General features: G+C 41.5%; 1 protein-coding gene across 1 annotated transcript in view; it reads right to left on the reverse strand.

Moving 5' to 3' along the window:
- Window positions 1-18,015, reverse strand: part of NOX3 (NADPH oxidase 3) — a 60,576-nt gene that overhangs the window by 23,341 nt on the left and 19,220 nt on the right. The window contains exons 8-10 of the mRNA XM_026454389.1: window positions 12,882-12,974; window positions 10,775-11,028; window positions 4,698-4,860 (exon numbers count right to left, since the gene is read on the reverse strand). Coding sequence (XP_026310174.1) covers window positions 4,698-4,860; window positions 10,775-11,028; window positions 12,882-12,974 — 510 coding nt within the window. The remainder of the gene's footprint in view (window positions 1-4,697; window positions 4,861-10,774; window positions 11,029-12,881; window positions 12,975-18,015) is intronic.

An 18,015-nucleotide genomic window follows, 5' to 3' on the forward strand; every position in this document is an offset into this window, starting at 1 on the left:
GATTACATATGCAGTTAAGAAAACGCACCACATCTTGCAGTTGGCAGTTCTCTCAGTTCTGACTGCACAGCTGTGATATCAGGGAGAACTAAAATGTGTAAGCCAATCTATTTATGTCAGCAATCCTCTCCCTCCCTCCCCATTCATACACACCTATTTCATTCATCATTTTGACAGTTTGCACAAGCAAACCATCCTAATTTTTTTTCAAGAGCTCTTTTCACAAATTGAGTGTGATGTAGAATTAATCATACCCGTTAGGCAGGAGGTGGAGGACTTTATCGCTAGAGGGCATTTTTCACCCCCAGCATTCAGCTTCCTCCATATTGCATCACAGAGAATTCTCAACCACCCTCAGCCTTCCCTCATCCCACAAGGGCACAGCATTCGTAGCTGCCTTCAACTCAGTGAAGTTTGGCTCTTACTTCTCTGTTGAAAATATTTCTTTCATGTATTACAACTTTTTTCCATTTTCATCACAGCAAGCCATCATTATACTTCTTGTTATTTTGCCTTCTTGGGAAATCCCCTCCTGCCCATTCTTCCCCCTACCCTTCCACTCCCCGCCTTCTCCCAGATCTTTCAAAATAAAAGGTACTTAGAAACATGGAGATTCTAAGACATCAGCTTCAAATGGAAAGTACTACTTATGACGCTTCCCACTAAGGAAGTGGCAGGCGTCTTATTGGTTATGCTCCTGTGTTTTACTTAGAAGTTTTCTAGAATAATGCAGCAGAGGAGAAGGGTAAAGAAGTTCTAGTTTGCAATGGTGACAATTGAGAAAACTTTGGTGCCCATTTTTTACTGTAGACTTGCAACTTGAGTTTTGTGTGTAAAAATCTATACCTTATGCCAACCAGTGTTTTTACACATGGAGGAAAAAAAATCACACCTAATTGCAGTTAACCATTTAAGCTTAAAATTCCAGCTCTCAATGCCTACGTGAGTTTTCGTTTCCTTCCTTATTACAAAAGAGGACAATCTGAAAACTATAGTCCAGACTTAAAATTGTGACGACACCGTTAGATAAATACGTACTGCTTTGCTCTGTGCTGCACTTCAAAAATTACATAGATGCTGACAGTTTAGTGGAAGGGGTAGTCTTTATATCTCAAAAGCATGTGGGTAGCCCTGACAAATATTAGTTACATAAGCCTAACGGTAGCTATACTCAAACCAACACAAAGTTGCTTTAAAAGAGAGAAACTTCCTTAGCCTGTTCTCATGCCTGCAGACGTGAAGGAATTGGATCTGAAGTGTAATTTTCAGCCTAAACTTTCAATAGCATGAAAACCTCACTTCTTCCATGAAAGAACTTTGAAGCAAAAATCAGAAACACACCCTCAGGTCCTGACTCAGTGGTGAACCAGCTGGGTGACTTTGGACCAATCGTCTCCACTCGAAGTACAGATACTGACTTTCATGGTCCTATGCAAAGCTAGGAGATTAGGGCCTTTAAGTTAGTTTATGATCCCACACTTTAGCTTCCCTTCTCCCACATGACATTATTTCTGCCCTTATTTTCAGCTGAGTCGTGTCCAAATAGTCCCTCACATTTTTATAAGCGATGAAAACATTGCTTTTATATTTTTGACTCTACGGTTTCTGTTTCTTGGAATAGAAATCAATGTCCCTATTTTATGGTTTTGTGGTGACTGCAGTGCTGAAAGCCTTGAGAAACCCCACAAGCAGAGCCCAGGAATGACAATGGAATGCTGAGAAAGGAGGTGGTATTAAGATTTTGTAGGCTCCTGTATGAATTTTAAGATTTTGGGGGGTTCTTATAAGATTTTTCCTCTATGTTCCTACTAAAATAATTGGAATTTAGTAAAAATCATTGAACAATCTTTTTGGTTACATAAACAAAATCTTAATACCTTTGAATTTTAAAGAAAATTGTATACAGAAGCCATTGTTTATTCTTTTTGGACATGGAGACATTTATTCACTCATTGATTTATTCAATATTTTAACTATATATATAGTTATCACGTAATATATGTGTGTGTATATACACACATATATATAAAAGTATAAAGATATTTAGAGAAGCTATGCTCAAGGAACTCACAGTCTGTTAGAGAAAATAAGATTATTTTGTGAATCTTAATGCAGGAAAGATATGTGACATAACAGGAGGGCAGCAAAGGAGGAGTGGTGGAGGTTAAGAGAAGCAGGAGGTGATTGTGAGTCAGGTACGATGAGAGTGAGACTTTGCATGCCTCTGAGCAGGACTTGAAATATCAGCTGGATTAGTGAGTGAATGAAAGTGAGACACGCTATCCACCACCATCTTCCTGTGAAGCGCAAAGTGACTTTTAGCGTCATGGAAACCATGAAGCAGTGAGCCACCGCTCTAAGCGGGTTTTACTTGGTAGGCAGCAAGAGGGAAGGAAGAACTTAGGGTGGCTGAGAAATCATCATGAACCAAAACAAAGCATTGCTGTGAGGTCCAAATCTCCCAGTCACTGTTTTGCTTGCTTTGTTAAATATATTATGGTGTAGAGGAAAGAAGATGAGCTTTGGTGCCAGAAGGATCTAGATTCAGACTCTAGTTCTAGTATTATTTAGCTCTCTGTGTGCCAGGGTCCTCGTCAGTATTGAGAATATTACCTATCTGAATGAGCTATTATGAGCATTCAGTAAGATGACTCTATCATTTCTATTAGCTTTGTGATCTAGCTTCAGTTTTCTCATCTGTAAAATGGGAATGAAAATGATAGGTACGATGAAAAGATGGCATGAGATAGTGCATGTAAAATGCCCAGTTTCCTTCCTGTTAGGTAGTCAGTGCTTGATAAATCTAGGCCACTAGTAGTAGTAGTAGTACTGGTAACCTATTTATATCTTTGGTAGATATAATCAGCATTTAGATAATCATTTATATTTCTGTACACACATTTCTATAGTGATATTTCCGTATTATTTGTCTTATTTAGCATTAAAACTCTGTTGGATATGGATTCTTATTTCTCCATTATGTGGATCAGGAAACCCAGCTCAGAGAGGTGAACTGCAGGCAGTACTTCAGTCAGGGTGGAATCAGGCATGTTCTTTGATAACAGCAAAATTCAGGTGCCGATTCTATGAGCAGGAATCCCACGGTCTTCCTACAATATTGCACTAGGGCTGCAGGAGGAGCTGGGGTCACATCTACCATGTGTTGGTTTTGTCATGGAAAGAGCCAGATGAACCTGAGTTTGAATCCCGATTCTGCCTTTGATTACCCATGTCTTTTCAGGAATATCAATTTAATCTCTCCAAGCTTCAGTTTCCTTATCTGGAAAACAGGCCTTGTGTTATTTACTTTATAAGGTTGTTGGGGAGATTAAAAAATTCAGATGAGAAAATGTATGTCAAGAACCTGTCACTTGAAAACTCAGGAAATAGCTAACTCCTGTTTCTTAGTTGGCAGAGACCCGAATTTAGAGATCTTCTGGCCTGCATTGCCTGGGATGCTTCACAGAATACGATTTCTTGACAGGTGTTAGGTGAGGAAAGGTTCTGTGGCTAAATAACCTTGGGAAAGATAGATGAAACAAAGCTGAATGAGGCTCTTTTCTGCAGAACTGCTTTTTAGAGACAGAGTCTCGCTCTGTTGCCCAGGCTGGGGTGCAGTGGTGTGATCATGGCTCACTGCCTTGAACTCCCTAATATTTAATTTTTTTGTAGAGATGATGTCTCACTATGCAGCCCAGGCTGATCTAGTCTCAAACTCCTGGCCTCAGGTGATCCTCTCACTTCAGTCTCCCAAAGTGCTGGGATTACAGGTGTGAGTCATCACACCCCAACCCCACAGAACGTATTTAATGGCTAGTAGATGATGTCTTCCAGTGTGCGATGTTGCAGGAGCATTGCTTAAGTTCCTTTGACTACAGAATTCTCTTTAGTGGATCATGTCAGGTGACAGATGTCCCATGTTTTACACATTGAGACTTGGTGGTTAAGTCAAGCATCTCCCTTTGATAGCTGAGGACACTGCGTACAAAGGGTTAAGCACAGAAGATACGCAGGACTGGGCCCAGCACCAAGCTCGCCTGCTATCCTCACTCCTCCTGCATTCACACGGCTTTGGGTTATTAGGGCTCCTTGCCTACCATTCCTCTAGTGCCTGCTGCTGGTCCTAAGTGGGTCCAGCAGCAGGTCAGATGGAGTATCTACATATGACAAAGGAGAGAAAGAAATTCTAGAGGCATCTAGTTGTAAAACATACAAGAAATGACAAGAGGGAGATTCAGAGCGGGATGGCCACCCTACAGCAAGGCAGCCAATAAATCCCAATTGTGGCTTCTTGTTAGGACTGGGTCCACAAGAGGAAGACATTGAATTGTGCACTTGCAACCACAGTCTGAAGCTAAAGAGACTAAGGAGAGGTTGCCTGTTAATATTGCGAACTGCCACCCAGTCACATAGCCATTTGCAGCCTGTCCATATTTTATTGAGATGAGCAATTACATGTCCTGTAATGGCAATGAAGCAATAAAATTTATGTCTTGTCATCTTTAACAAGATTAGACATAACCCTACTCATAAATGTAATACTGAGTGGAGATTTTTAAGAACATAAGTATAGTTAAGGATTCTTGAGTTTATCCCTCATAGTTAATTAAAATCCTCCCCAAGAATTGGCAGATGATAGATATAAGGACATTGAACCTTTTAATCCATGGAAGAGTGAACTAATGATTTTTCCATACCTTGCTCAGCTTCAGCGGAGTCTGCGCCTCACTGCATTTGTACCATATAGATTTCAGAAGGGCAGCGAAGGGAGTGACTCCGATCCCCGCGGCAATGCACACACTCACTGGGTAGTGAAATACATCTGTCAGGGCAGCTCCAAAGGGCCCGTCCACTGCCAGCCTGGAATCACAGAGGAACACAGCCTATTTGACCTTCAGAACACCTTGCTTGTGAACCCAAAACCATCTGGAGCTGGTGCTTTTTATAGGACGTGTTTGCCAGTGCATGCAGAGGTTGACTCTGTGCTTGAAAATGCCCTATTTGGAGAGCCTGGGGTTAGCATGAGGATTTCCAGCTCTGCCTTATTGGGAGACAACCAGGTTGTCCTGGCCCAGGCACTGTTCATAGAAGGACAAAGCCTGACATCTCTTGCTATAGCTCAGGCCTCTTCCATGTGGCATGCTCTCCTTACAGTTCTTAGAAGCTTGTTTTGGCTCCAAGTATCATTGAGGCTGCTGGAAGAGCCATCTCCCTTTCCACCCCAGTTGCCATCAGAGGGAAAAATCTGGAAGCATCAAGATAGCTTAGCAGGCTTCTCTTTCCTCTTCCTAGTGTCATTCTCCCGTGTTTACTTTTGGTCACACATCTTAGTATGTTTATGTAATTTTAGTCTAATGGAAGCCATTCATTTGGAATAAACACAATTTTGAAGTCATTTGTCTTTAGAATTTGTGGAATTTCTAAAACCCATTATTTTAGATTATACTGACTTAAAATCTGTGGTAATTAGGCCTTGGGTAGCACTGGTATTTTTCTCTGCTTAGCAAATTTTTCTTAATAAGGATAAAGTATATTCACTGAATAAATAAGAGGGTCCTTAGCATGGTCCTATGTAGACTGGCCCCTGAGTTCTTCTCCATCTCTTATCACTGGTTTTCACTCTGGTGAGATATTAATATTCCTAAAATATTAAATACACTTTTCCCTTGGAATAATCTTCCCCAGTTTCTTCTCATTTTTTTTTTTTTTTGAGATGGAGTCTTGCTCTATCTCCAGGCTGGAGTGCAGCAATGCGATCTCGGCTCACTGCAACCTTCGCCTCCTGGGTTCAAGTGATTCTCCTGCCTCAGCCTCCCAAGTAGCTGGGACTACAGGTACGTGCCACCATGCCCAGCTAATTTTTTTGTATTTTTAGTGGAGACGGGGTTTGACCATGTTGGCCAGGATGGACTCGATCTCTTGACCTCGTGATCCACCCGTCTTGGCCTCCCAACGTGCTGGGATTATAGGCGTGAGCCTCTGCACCTGGCATCTTCTCCAGTTTCTTCCCTCTCTCCTTAGTTAGTTAATAGTTATTCCTCTGGTAGGTCTTATCCAAATCATTCTTTTCCTATGGAAGCCTTCTTGAACCCCTCAGATTAGATTAAATCCCCTCATATAATTTATAGCTACATGTTCCCCTCCTCTATAGTCCTCATCACAGCTGTAATTTTACAATTTATTGGTGTGTGTGCATGATCTGATTGATGTCTGTCTAGAGCTGTGAGGTCTAGGAAAGTAGGAGTCAGGGCTGTCTTTGCTGTAGGAAAGTAGGAGTCAGGCTGTCTTTACTGCTGTAACGCCAGCGCTCTCTGACATGAAGTTGTTCAATAACAATTGGTTGAATAAATTGTAAAGGGAATGTTTAAAATATTTCAGTCAGCAGAATGTATTAACCTCAACTATTCCAAAAGCACACATTTACATATGAACAAAGATATGCTAATTAAAAGGTTTCTGAGTTATTCATAACGATTCCCTAAGGGGTGTCTGTTGAAGACACCGGAGGTTGGCCCATTTGGGCTTTACTATGTGTTCATGAAAGTTCAATTGGGTTTATTTTAAACTGTTCTATATGCCAGACCTCCTAATAATTCAAATGAACTCTCCTCAAGTTAATCTTAATTAATAAGGCTTTATTACATATTGATATATGGAAATGGAAGAATAAAAATAAAAGGTCATTAACCAGAAATGGTTAGTATCTTAGCCCACTGTAGATTATTCCATAAATAATTAGATAAAGGAAATTGAGAGAAAGAGAAAAAAACCCTGTACATAGATTAAAATGTCTTTTTGTTCATTTTTTTAAAAGAATCAGTCATATTGGGGGTTTATTTGACACTGATTTAAAAAGATATCAATAATTTTGTAATTAATCCACAGAAATATACAATAAACAAATTTCTACATCTTTAGAATTGAAACTCAAAGCTACAGGAGAAAGTATTTAGTCTAAGTTCCCTGCTAATACAGTAATCCTCCTGCCATATCCCTGAGAGATGATCATATTCCGATGTTAAACTGCAGGGCACCTTGTTCCACTTAGGGGCAATTCTAAGTATTAGACAATTTTTTCTCGTGTCTGACTGAAATCTGTCTTCTGACAACTCTCATCTTTTGCCTTTCTGAGAAGCACATTCCAGATCTTTTTCCTTTTTTGCATCTCAGGCCTTTAAATAGTTGATCATAGCTATCACAACACCCCAGTTGTTCTTTTTTGGGCCCAAATTTCTCCATTTCTCCAGGTTTTTAACAATATGAATCAACTTCCTTTGCACAAATTTTTGTTTATCAAGTTTATGCAGCTATCCCTGCCTTGAGTCAGACATAGCGTTCCTAACAATGCTGCTCAGAAAATGATTCGTCTTGCCTGCATCCATGTCCTGTGGGTCCTTGTTGGATAGTTCAGCAGCACCCCACCCTACCCCATTAAGTTCCAATCTCATCTCTCTGAACTGACTGCATTTACTCCTCTAATAAACACTTCCATTGCTATCTCTGTGGTAGGTGACCATTCTTATCTTGGAAATAATAACAGTAGTTAACTCTTTGAGCACTTACCGTGTGCGAAGTATTATGTTAAGTGTTTTTATGGACTGTTATATTTGATCCTAAACAAAGCCATGAGTACCATTATTGTCATCTTCATTATACAGATGAGGAAACTGAGGCAGTGTGTTGCATACATTCTCCAAAATCATACACAAAGTTGGGCTTTGAACCCAGCTCCTCTCACACTGCAGCCCCCAGCTCTGGGCACAGGATAACTTGCTGAAAATGCTATCCTCTGTTTTCCTTCGGAAGGTCTAGTCTTTTGAAAGAGCTCACATTCTCTCCCTTTTTCTTGGGCTTAGAGGAAGAGGTTTCCTTGTTCTTTTTCTGGGCTTGCTTCTCCTCCTGGGCTTCTCACTCATGAATTCCAGGGGCTGGATTAAATTTGTCTGGGATCCAAAGCAGTAAAAAGATATATTGCTCTCCCCAATATGGTAAATTTAATTCAAAATTGAAACAGTGGGGAACTGTAAAATCATCCAAGGAAGTCCAACAACATCCTGATTCCTTGTATGTTGAAGATTTAAAGAATTTCTAGTTTTTTGGAAGGCTTTGCCACTAATACATATGCCTACACACATACAGAGGCAGAGAGCGAAACAAATTAGTGAATGGAGGGAGGCAGCTCTGTTTATGACAACTCATTTTTATCGAGCTCATAATTACTTACTGAGTGACTGAGGGTCAGGGCCTGTTCTAGGCCCTGGGAATGGTAAAGGGAACCAAACAAAGCCCCCTTTCTCATAGAACTTCCATTCTAGTGTGGAGAGATAGACAGTAAACAATCAAGCAAATATTTAGCATGTCAGGTGGTGGTATGTACTATAAAGAAAAATAAAGTCAGCGTGTGGCATCATGGAGATTGAGTGACTGCTGGGGGTTGTTTCATGTGGAGTGGGAAGGAAAGGCCTCACTAGAAGGAGACATCTGAACAGAGACCTGAAGGAAGAGAGGAAGCTGCCCAGCAGAGATGTGGGGAACAGCATTCCAGGTGGAGGGAACAGCCATGGCAAAGGCACTGAGGACTACATTTTCAGTGTGTGTGAACAACAAGAAAGCTGGAAGAGCTAAGCCCAGGAGGGAGCAGGAGGTGGAACAGATGAGCCCAAGGAGGCCCTGGGGATCCTGTTGGGCCTTGCAGCTGGCGATGCACTCCATAGGCAGAAAGCATATCAGCTACTGAGTAACCAGTACCGAGTTCTTCTTGGGGGACTGGCTGAAATGCTATCCGGTTTGTGAAGGGGAAGGGTGGTTGATAGAGCAGATAAGTGTACACACACAAGGCAGAAGCCAGGTAGCAAAAAGGATGAAGACTTTTGCCTTGGCGTTGCCAAGGGGGGAGCAGGGACCGAGAAAGCAGTTAGATACTGTGCCCTGCATGTATGTGTGTGTGTGTGTGTGTGTGTGCTGGGGAAGTTGGTGAGGGTGGGGTGCTGTGCAGTGCTTCTACTTTTATGTCTGATTTTAAGCATTTGCACTGCACTCTGAACCTTAAAATTTTATTACATTTCTTCATTTCCATTATAAAAAAGAAAATAGTCAGGTGTTGTCGTCTGATCTGGGGCTCTGGCTTGAGCAGATGATGTTTCTACTTGGCTTGGCATCATACCATTCTTGAGGACCAGGGTTTGAAAGGAGGCCGGTGACTCTTCCTACCCACTAAATACAACCAAGCCCAGGGGTGCAGTCATGGCTCAGTAGCCTATGAAAAGAGGGAAAGCAGGACGATAAGCTGATTAAATTTTGTATCTCAAATTTATTATGGTACCTTGTTTGTCACCAATAAATATTTGTCAGATTAAATGAGATAACGAATCCATATTGGCTCCAGGGCTTCATTTATTCTTTTGTCAAATCTTTCCTCTGTATGCACTGCACATCAGACACTGTTGTAGGCACCCGAGATTCCGAGGAGGAAAGACAACGCCCTGCCCTCAGGAACTTCCGTTCGAAGTGTCTCTGCCGAGCTCCCTACGGAAGTGCTCACGGCAGTGGCTGCTTCTTGGTAGCTCCTGATACCCTCCAGGGATGGCAGAAGTAGGAATCTCTTCATGCTTCTTTTCAAATATGAAATTCTTCCGAAAATGTTTTTCTCATCATTTTTTTGGTGTCCCTGTTATTCCAGAGCCCCAAATGTGTGCTTTGTAAGCTTTTGGGTAACCCTGTGTGAAGAGTGGGAATTGACCTGAAGCCATTGTTTACTGAACAGAGCCAAGGAGTGGTCATTTACATTGGCACTTCTATCATGTGCCCAGGCTTTTTCTTTATCTTTCCTCCTCCTCCTCCTCCTCCTCTTCCTCCTCCTCTTTCTCCTCCTCCTCCTCCTGTTTTTGAGACAAGGTCTCACTCTATCGCCCAGGCTGGAGTGCAGTGGCGTGATCTCGGCTCACTGCAACCTCTGCTTCCCAGGTTCAAGTAATTCTCCTGCCTCAGCCACCCAAACAGCTGGGATTACAGGCACGTGACACCACACCCGGCTAATTTTTGTATTTTTAGTAGAGATGGGGTTTCATCAGGTTGGCCAGGCTGGTCTCAAACTCCTGACCTCAAGTGATCTGCCCACCTTGGCCTTCCAAAGTGCTGTGATAACAGGCATGAGCCCAGGCTTTTCTGAATAGAGTGATGGTGTGGGTTGAGTTGTGTCCCCCATTGACATGTTAAAGTCCTAACCTCAGTACTTAGAACATGACCTTATTTAGAAATAGGGTTGCAGACATAATGAATAAAGCTAAGATGAGGCCATGCAGGAGTGGTATGGGCCCTTATATCCCATATGACTAGGGTCTTTATAAGAAGAGGACACAAAAACATAGCATCCTTGTTATGAAGACCCGACTTTACAAATATAATAAAAAAAAATCAGAGTGTGATAGAAAAAAATGCCTAGAGTTGTCTCACTCATTGCAGGCTACATAGAAGTAACCAGGTGATGCTTTAGGACCTGGGAGAGAAACCCCCTTCCTGGATCACCTTCTCTTGGCTGAACACTAGTTTTTTTTTCTGTTCATTTTTTTTTTTGGTTTTTGTTTTTACAGAAATAGATGTGTGTCTCCTAGAAGTCTACAAAATTATGCTTTTTATACACATTCTCAAATTTAAAACATGGGCTCAAACTCACCATCTAATAAAGGTATTGCTGAATGTGGTAGCATGTTGATGCATTAAGATACCTTCCTTTTTATAATGTTGTGATTTATACATGAGAGAAAGGGGCACGAACCTTGGCAGTCTCCAGGGCTCCTGGAGGGCCTGTCCCTCTGCCACAAAGGCCTCCAGTAGCGCTGCCGTCCAGTCTCCTGCTGCCCGGATGTGCACGCTGAAGAAGTCTTCCTGGGGGGCAGAGGTAAGGGTGAAGGGGTGCCACTCCAGCGAGGATATGGCCGAGCACTGCACCAAGATGTACTGCCCTGGCGCCATTTTAAAGCCACGCTTTTTCATGTGAAGTTCCAGGACTCCAGAGGGGTGGCTTACCACCTACGTGAGAGCAAGAGAGTTGGTTGCCTTTGTCCTCAAAATAATAAAGAAACACCTTTGATTCCCTCAAAGGTGTTCACAATTTTAGATGAGCTTGTTTCAGGTGTAATTTATATATCCCATCTGCTATTAGCTCCCAACGATATTTGCCACCACTTTCACATCTGTGTTTGCAACTCCAGCAAGAATGATGCTCCTCTGCTTCAGAGGGCGGGGTTTGAAATAGCTGTACCCGGGTGCAGTTGGTGCCCAGCATGTGAGTCCATGTGTCAAATGGCCAGGCTTTCCACAGCACAGTCAACCAGACCCAAGAGAGTAGAAGCTTGCATATTATTATGCTTAGGGTTATTAAAATAGTCACCACATTAGCTCTGGGTTTTTAACATCTAGGAACATTTTGTTAGCTTTTCCAATGATCTGCATCTTGTCTCAATGTCCTGTGAATTAACCCTCTTATTTCTTCAGGCTAAGTGCAAAAGGATCTTCAAACTCACTTCAAACTCTTTTGTTGTTTTAGTTGACTCCACCTTCAAACTCTTTTCTTTTTGGTTGAGTCTTATCCCGTGTCCTGACTCCACTGCGAGTTTTAGATGTAGGGAAGCATTGTGCAAGGTTTCTAGTAGTGTTTATAAAAGTTTTATGACTTGCTGCTTATCAGAGGGAAAGAGCTAATTTTCCTTCTTAGATTTCTATCTTGTTTCCTGAAAAATCTCTCCAGGCCCTCCCGTCTTCTTTTGTGACAAGAGGTATAAGGGAACAAAATCTAGCATCTAGATACTGTGACAGTATTTTTCCGTTCAAAAGAGAATTTCACAGCATTTTAATCATTGGTTCTAAGTTTCCCTCTCCCTACTGGTATCTGTTCTGACACTGCGGTTAAATGGTCTCCCTAGTAACAGCTCGAGTAGGTTTCCAGAAGTTTTACAGTCTGGCTTTTGATACAGCCTGACATCCTTTGGTGCTTAACTTAAAAACAGCAACATAGAAACAGCTTAAAGCAGAAATAGGAAGCAATTTCTATACATCTGCTTTCATGAAGGTGGCTACAGAGATACAGGATTCTGTTAAAATTGTGTTAGCAAAGTGGGATAGGCTTGGCTAACGGAGAGTTTCTTCTTGGACATTTCAAAAACTAAGGGAGAGTATTTGGCACCTTTTCACTCTCCTAAGCATGCATTTTTTTGGTCTTGGTCTATCCCTTCCCAGCTTCCTCCAGCAAGAGGTAAACATTGTGAGGATGTAGAGATGCGAGAATGGGGAGCAAGCCTGAAAAATGCTACCAGGAGCACGCCGCTCACGAGGGTAGAACTCTGTCTTCATCCTTCATGCTGCTCATGAGGGTAGAACTCTGTCTTCATCCTTCCTCTCCATTTTTCTTCCCTACAGTGGTCCCTCTTGCTCTGAACCTTATGGTGACTGTTTCCCCTTCCTCTGCTTGGCAGTCCCCAGTGAGAGTGTATAGATTTGAAAATGTTGTTTGTTTGCAAAATTTGTGTCTTTACTTGGTGAAGGAAGTGATTATCCTTCACGTCACTATGACCCATGTAAAGCACACTCACTCCCCTTGCATTTCACCCTAGAGAGAAACCAAAATAAAGAAAAAGCGGATCATTCCAGTGGTGTACAATAAACCTTTATCAGAATTCTGTGTACCGTCTGGAGCCCTGATCCCTGTCTTCAGCAAAATTAGTCACACTAAAAGATGCTCAGGATACAAGCAATTATTAGAACAGAAGATGAGCCTCTAAATTACAGACAGTTCTGCAATAAAAATGGCAAATTAAAAACTTGGGCTAATAAAAAATTTTCATCTACACTCAGGCTTTTATTCAGACATAAAGCTACATGCATACCTTGGTAATGACAACTTCTTGTTGAAATCGCCAGAACCTAATTATTCTTTCACATACATACAAGACCACAGGGCCTAAAATCCATTTCCAAGCCTGCAGAGAGTAGCAGAGAGAGAGAAAAAGGAATGAAAATAGAATCCAAATATTTTCAATTTGAACCAAATCAATATAAAACATGACGGGGTTTAGACATTTTTCCTGTAACTTTGGGCCAGTTATCAACAACAAAGATGTCTCCTTGTATTATATACTATAACATTCAATTATTTCTTGAAGTCTACAAGCTTATTTAAGAGATTAAATTCTTCTATATTGGTTTTTATGCTTACTTGATCAATGATGCCTTTATGTAATTAGAAATAATTGAATTTGCAAAGAAATAAAAAAGCAGATTGATGTTTATGTTACGTATGATAGGGTCATAAATGCTCCCAAACTCAAGCCAAAGTCAAAGCTACATTACTCGCCCAACACAGGACACAAGAATTTGCATTTTAAAATCTCAAATAGTAATTTTTTGGGCCAAGAATGCATCACAACTAGAGGGTCTGCCTGAATAAACACAGAAATACACACACACACACACACACACACACACACACACACACACACACACACAGTTATATAGAGTAAAATATAGTTTCCTGATACCTTAAATTTAAGTTTATCTAATCACAGCAAAAGACTCAATAATTGTCTAGAGAATTGTGATGGTGAAAATGTCCTTTTTAAATCAGATGCTATGTGAACCTTTGGTGAGTATAATGTGCATTACTGATGATCAATTTACCAGCAGGCTATTGTATCAGGCGCTCTGTACAACATAAGGTGTCTTCCTCAGTAAAAGGGAAGGGATGGGAAGTTACAAATTTTGAAGAGTTCTATTTGTACTGAACAATCCCATGAGGCATATGTATTGTCTTGATTTTACAGAAGACGGAATTAAGACTCAGTCAGATCAACCAAATTGTCCAAGGTCATAAAGGGAAGAAGGTGTCTGGTAGAGATGTGAACTCAGATATGCCTGACTACCCAGCCTGAGTTCTTTCCAGGACCCCAGGCTACCTCCCACGTGCATTGCCATATTATCGTGGTCCTTTCTGTCCAGCCCTGAAATTGATATTGAGGCTTGTTTTCCAAAACATTAGAAACTCATGAACGCATTGAATTTTAGGATATTAAATGGTCTTGGAAATCTACCCTAATTCATTTTTTTCTTTTTATAATTTTTATTGTTTTAAGTAGACAAATAATAATTGTATATATTCACGAGGTACATAGTGATATTTTGATACACATAATGTATCATGATAAGGTCAGGGCAAATGACTCTATTCATCATCTCAAACACTGTTTATTTCTTTGTATTGGGAACATTCAATACCCTCTAATTCTTTTAGAATTAAAAGAAGGAAAATCTTGATATTCTGAGTTGCCTGGAGAGTCCGAGGCGGACCAGAGAGAGCCAGGGCTAGAACTCAAGCCTTTTCATGTGTCCCTATACTTCCTCCTAGTTTTTCTAAATCCACCGCCTTACTCCTTGAATAGTATCTAGGGAGGCAGGAAGGATGGCTCGGTCTTCGGAACTCAGACATTCACCACCCCTCACCGACTGACCCGTTACTCAGTGCTCCCTGACCAGTTGTCTGGCTCCGTCTCTTCTGTTGGTGGGTCACAAGCGTTTTAGCATTAGTTTTACTTCCTTTGAGTCACCACTTTCTCATTTTGTCTATTTCTTTTTGTTGATTTCTGGGTCTCTTTGCGTGGTCCCTCTTCTCAACTATATCAACCATCTCTGCTTTTTTTTTTTTTTTTTCTGGGGGGCTCTAAGCCTCATAAAAGCTAGATCAATGGGGGCAACACAAGGCAATTTGACCCACTTACTTTTTCTGCCTCAGTGAGGCCCAGCAATGTGTTCGGAACAGCAAAGAGAATAAACCTTTTGTCTCCCTATGCTGTGGATGACGTGGTGAAGATGATCAGAGTAAGGGGAAACTAGGAAGTGTCCCTAGGAAGCACGGAGTTGGGCCAAGCAAAGGAATCCTTAGGTCTCTTATGCTTGAATGAACCAGAAAGCTTTTTGAGAATTGCTTTGGATGTTTACAGAAATGAGAGTGAGAATTGGCAGTTCTTTCTATGTGGGCTAAAAGAGATATTTGCAAAGACACTCACAGTCTTCATATATTTTTACAAATAATCTTCCCCACCCATTTTAGAGAGTTTGGGGGCATCACACACTTCATTTTGGTGATGTCAAATCAGACATGGTCTCTGATATTTTTCACGGTAATAAAATGTAATGGATTATTTTTCTTTCCATGGTTCAGGTAGGAGAATGTAAGCTATTAATCCCTGACTCCATCTCAACCTGAGTATATCCCTTGCTCCAAGAGGAGGTAGCCAGTGTAGTTACCTGTGTTGTGCCTGGAGCCCCTGGAAGTCAGGGCCTGAGGGAGAGATGGCCAGGGATGAATATTAGGGAACTGTCCTTGCAGTGATACCCGGGACAGACAAGAGTGAATCAAGACAAGGAGGCCTTGATTCAGAGCAAGAGGGATGTGTGCCAAGGTAGATGCTGGGCTGGGTGTCTGAAGACCTGATTCTGTCCTTGGGGCCACCACCCCTCATTCTGTGCCACTAGGCACATCTTGGGATTTATTATGTTCACAATTTCCTGTTTTGTAAAATGGGAACTAGCTGGAGAAAATTATTATTTAAGTTCCCTCCAAGCTGTTAAACACTATGGCTTTATTCACAGAGATAAATAGAACGTTGGGGCTATGTACTTGTAGCTAGCAGCAGAGTGCTGACAAAATGGGGGTTATGGAAGCTGGAGATTTGCAGTGAATGCTGTGGGGTGTGGAGGAGAAAGTTCATGGCCACAGAGTTAAGGGCTCTGGTTCTTTGATGTGGCTTTACTGGGAATGCCTTTTGTGACCATAGGTAAGACACTGAAACTGCTTGGACCTCAATTTCCTCAGCCATTAAATAATGGGGAAGAACTATTTAGTATCTAAATTTCCTTAATGCTAAAATACTCCGTGGCTTCTTGGATTTATTTTCTTCTCCATAAAATACTCAAAAAGTCACGCTACAGTGAGTATTTTATGATAGAAATAAAACAATGTTGATTCAAAAGCAGCAATAATGAAACTTGTTTCCTTCACTTTCACTCCTGGTTTTTCATTCCTACCAGAAAATAAGAACATGCTGGCTTTGATTTTATTTTATGTGTGTGTTTATGAATAGCCTCTTTTTCTAGACAATCAGATCTCCTGGGGCAGGTCCCACGTCTGTGAATTCTGTCTACTGCATTGCCAAGCAGTGCACTTAGGCACTCAGTGAAAGTTCGCTGAATTGACTCTAACTCCGTCAGGGCTTTCTCCTTTACCACTCACAGACTTCCCTAGTAATTACAAAGTGTCAACCTTATGGTTATGATTAGTTGATGCTGTAGTTAAATGACATAAAGTGCTTCTTTGGCCTAGGACGACCAGGCATCTTTTGAGACTGGATTGCATCAGAAGCAAACCAGGAATCTGGAGTCCTGTGTGCATCAGTGCATTTGGGCTGGAAAGAGAGACTGAGACAAACAGGGGAGGGGGGACTGCCGGGTATAGTTGGTTTCTTTAATCGGTTCCGTTTATGCGAGGTGAGGTACAAAGCATTCTCTGTCCTAACATTGGGAACAGTGCACCACTGAAGGAGAAATGATACATATTCTATTGATCAGAGCACCGTGAAAACGCCCTGAGTTAAGAGAGACAAGGAAGGAGAAATGGAGCTTTGCAGAGACCAAGTAGGTGTGGTGCAGTGAAGCGCGGGAACCCTTCCTTGTCCTTGGGATGCCTTTCGGATTCAGTGTCTATAAGACATCAGAGAGAATATCGTACGGTTCAGCCAAGCGGTAATTGCATAGCCCACACACGCTTTGACTCAGGATCCATTACAAACAATGGGAGAGAGTGACACCCTGAGTTTGGGTGTGCAAGGAAGTGGAGCAGGGGAGAGTTAGAGAGAGACGAGTAAGGCCCCCTCTTAATGATAATTAATGCCAGCAAACGCTGCTGGGAGCAGGTCCTGGTCTGTATTCATGAGGTGTGGGGGAGTATTGATTTTTTTATGGAGACGCTGTAGCTGAAAATTTTAGAGAGGTATTCATGTTCCTTATTAATATGCAGGTTGGATAGTGGCTACTGAGAGTTGAGTTTAAGACAGAGACAATCTATACCGGCCATTAAAAGAACCACAGTCCAATGGGCACATCTATTCCGGTTCTCTTGGTTTTAAACCTTCCTCCTAGTACTTTCACCCTTAAAATCCAGTGCTTAATTTAATATATTTGAGGTTTTTTTTTTAAACAATGCAATCACTTATATTCTTCACACGTTGATGACTTAATTTCCCAAATCTTCTTCAATTATATATATTATACCCTGTTACTCCATGTTTTAAGTTACGTATTTTTGGACACTTATTTCCTCCTACTTTTTATCTGCCAGCTGCATTTATTTTCTTGCAAGCATCACTTGGTTGTCCCAAAGATTTGCACTGTTCTAAGATACCAGAGGAGGCCAGATAGGAATATTACTTCTCTTTACCTACGCTACCAACTGTAATGGTTACCACCTACCCAGGAAATCTGACTTTTCAGATCTGTGGACATTATCATCTACACAAATTAATTAAGTATCTTCTTGGCTAACGTCATCATTATTTCAGTTACAAGAGCTTAATTAGAGCAAGAAGTAAATGCATTTGACACCCTAAGTTTTTGATCCCCAAAGTTGTGGAAAGGACGAAGGCAAGCTTATAAAGAAGGCCTGAGCCTCATTTGGCTGTTCACGGACCTAGGTTTGAGCAGGGGTGCTGGTAATTCTTGGACTGGGAGCAGGGGCAGTTAAGCAGAGGACAGGTGGCCAAGGATGCAGGGAGCACAGAGAAGGGTGGTGAGGCCCAAGGCTGACTCCTCCAGGGACATCAGTGTGCTGTTATGAATTCCCACAATATCAGACACTAGTATTTAAAGGTAAGTAGAAGAATATATTTCAAAGCTGAACATAGTGCTTTTGGCAGTAAACCTCTTTAAAAATTATCTGTAACTTGATTTCTCCATTAGCACACTTAACAAAGA

The sequence above is a fragment of the Piliocolobus tephrosceles genome, chromosome 5 (genome assembly GCF_002776525.5).
Source record: "Piliocolobus tephrosceles isolate RC106 chromosome 5, ASM277652v3, whole genome shotgun sequence".
Taxonomy (NCBI): Eukaryota; Metazoa; Chordata; class Mammalia; order Primates; family Cercopithecidae; genus Piliocolobus; species Piliocolobus tephrosceles.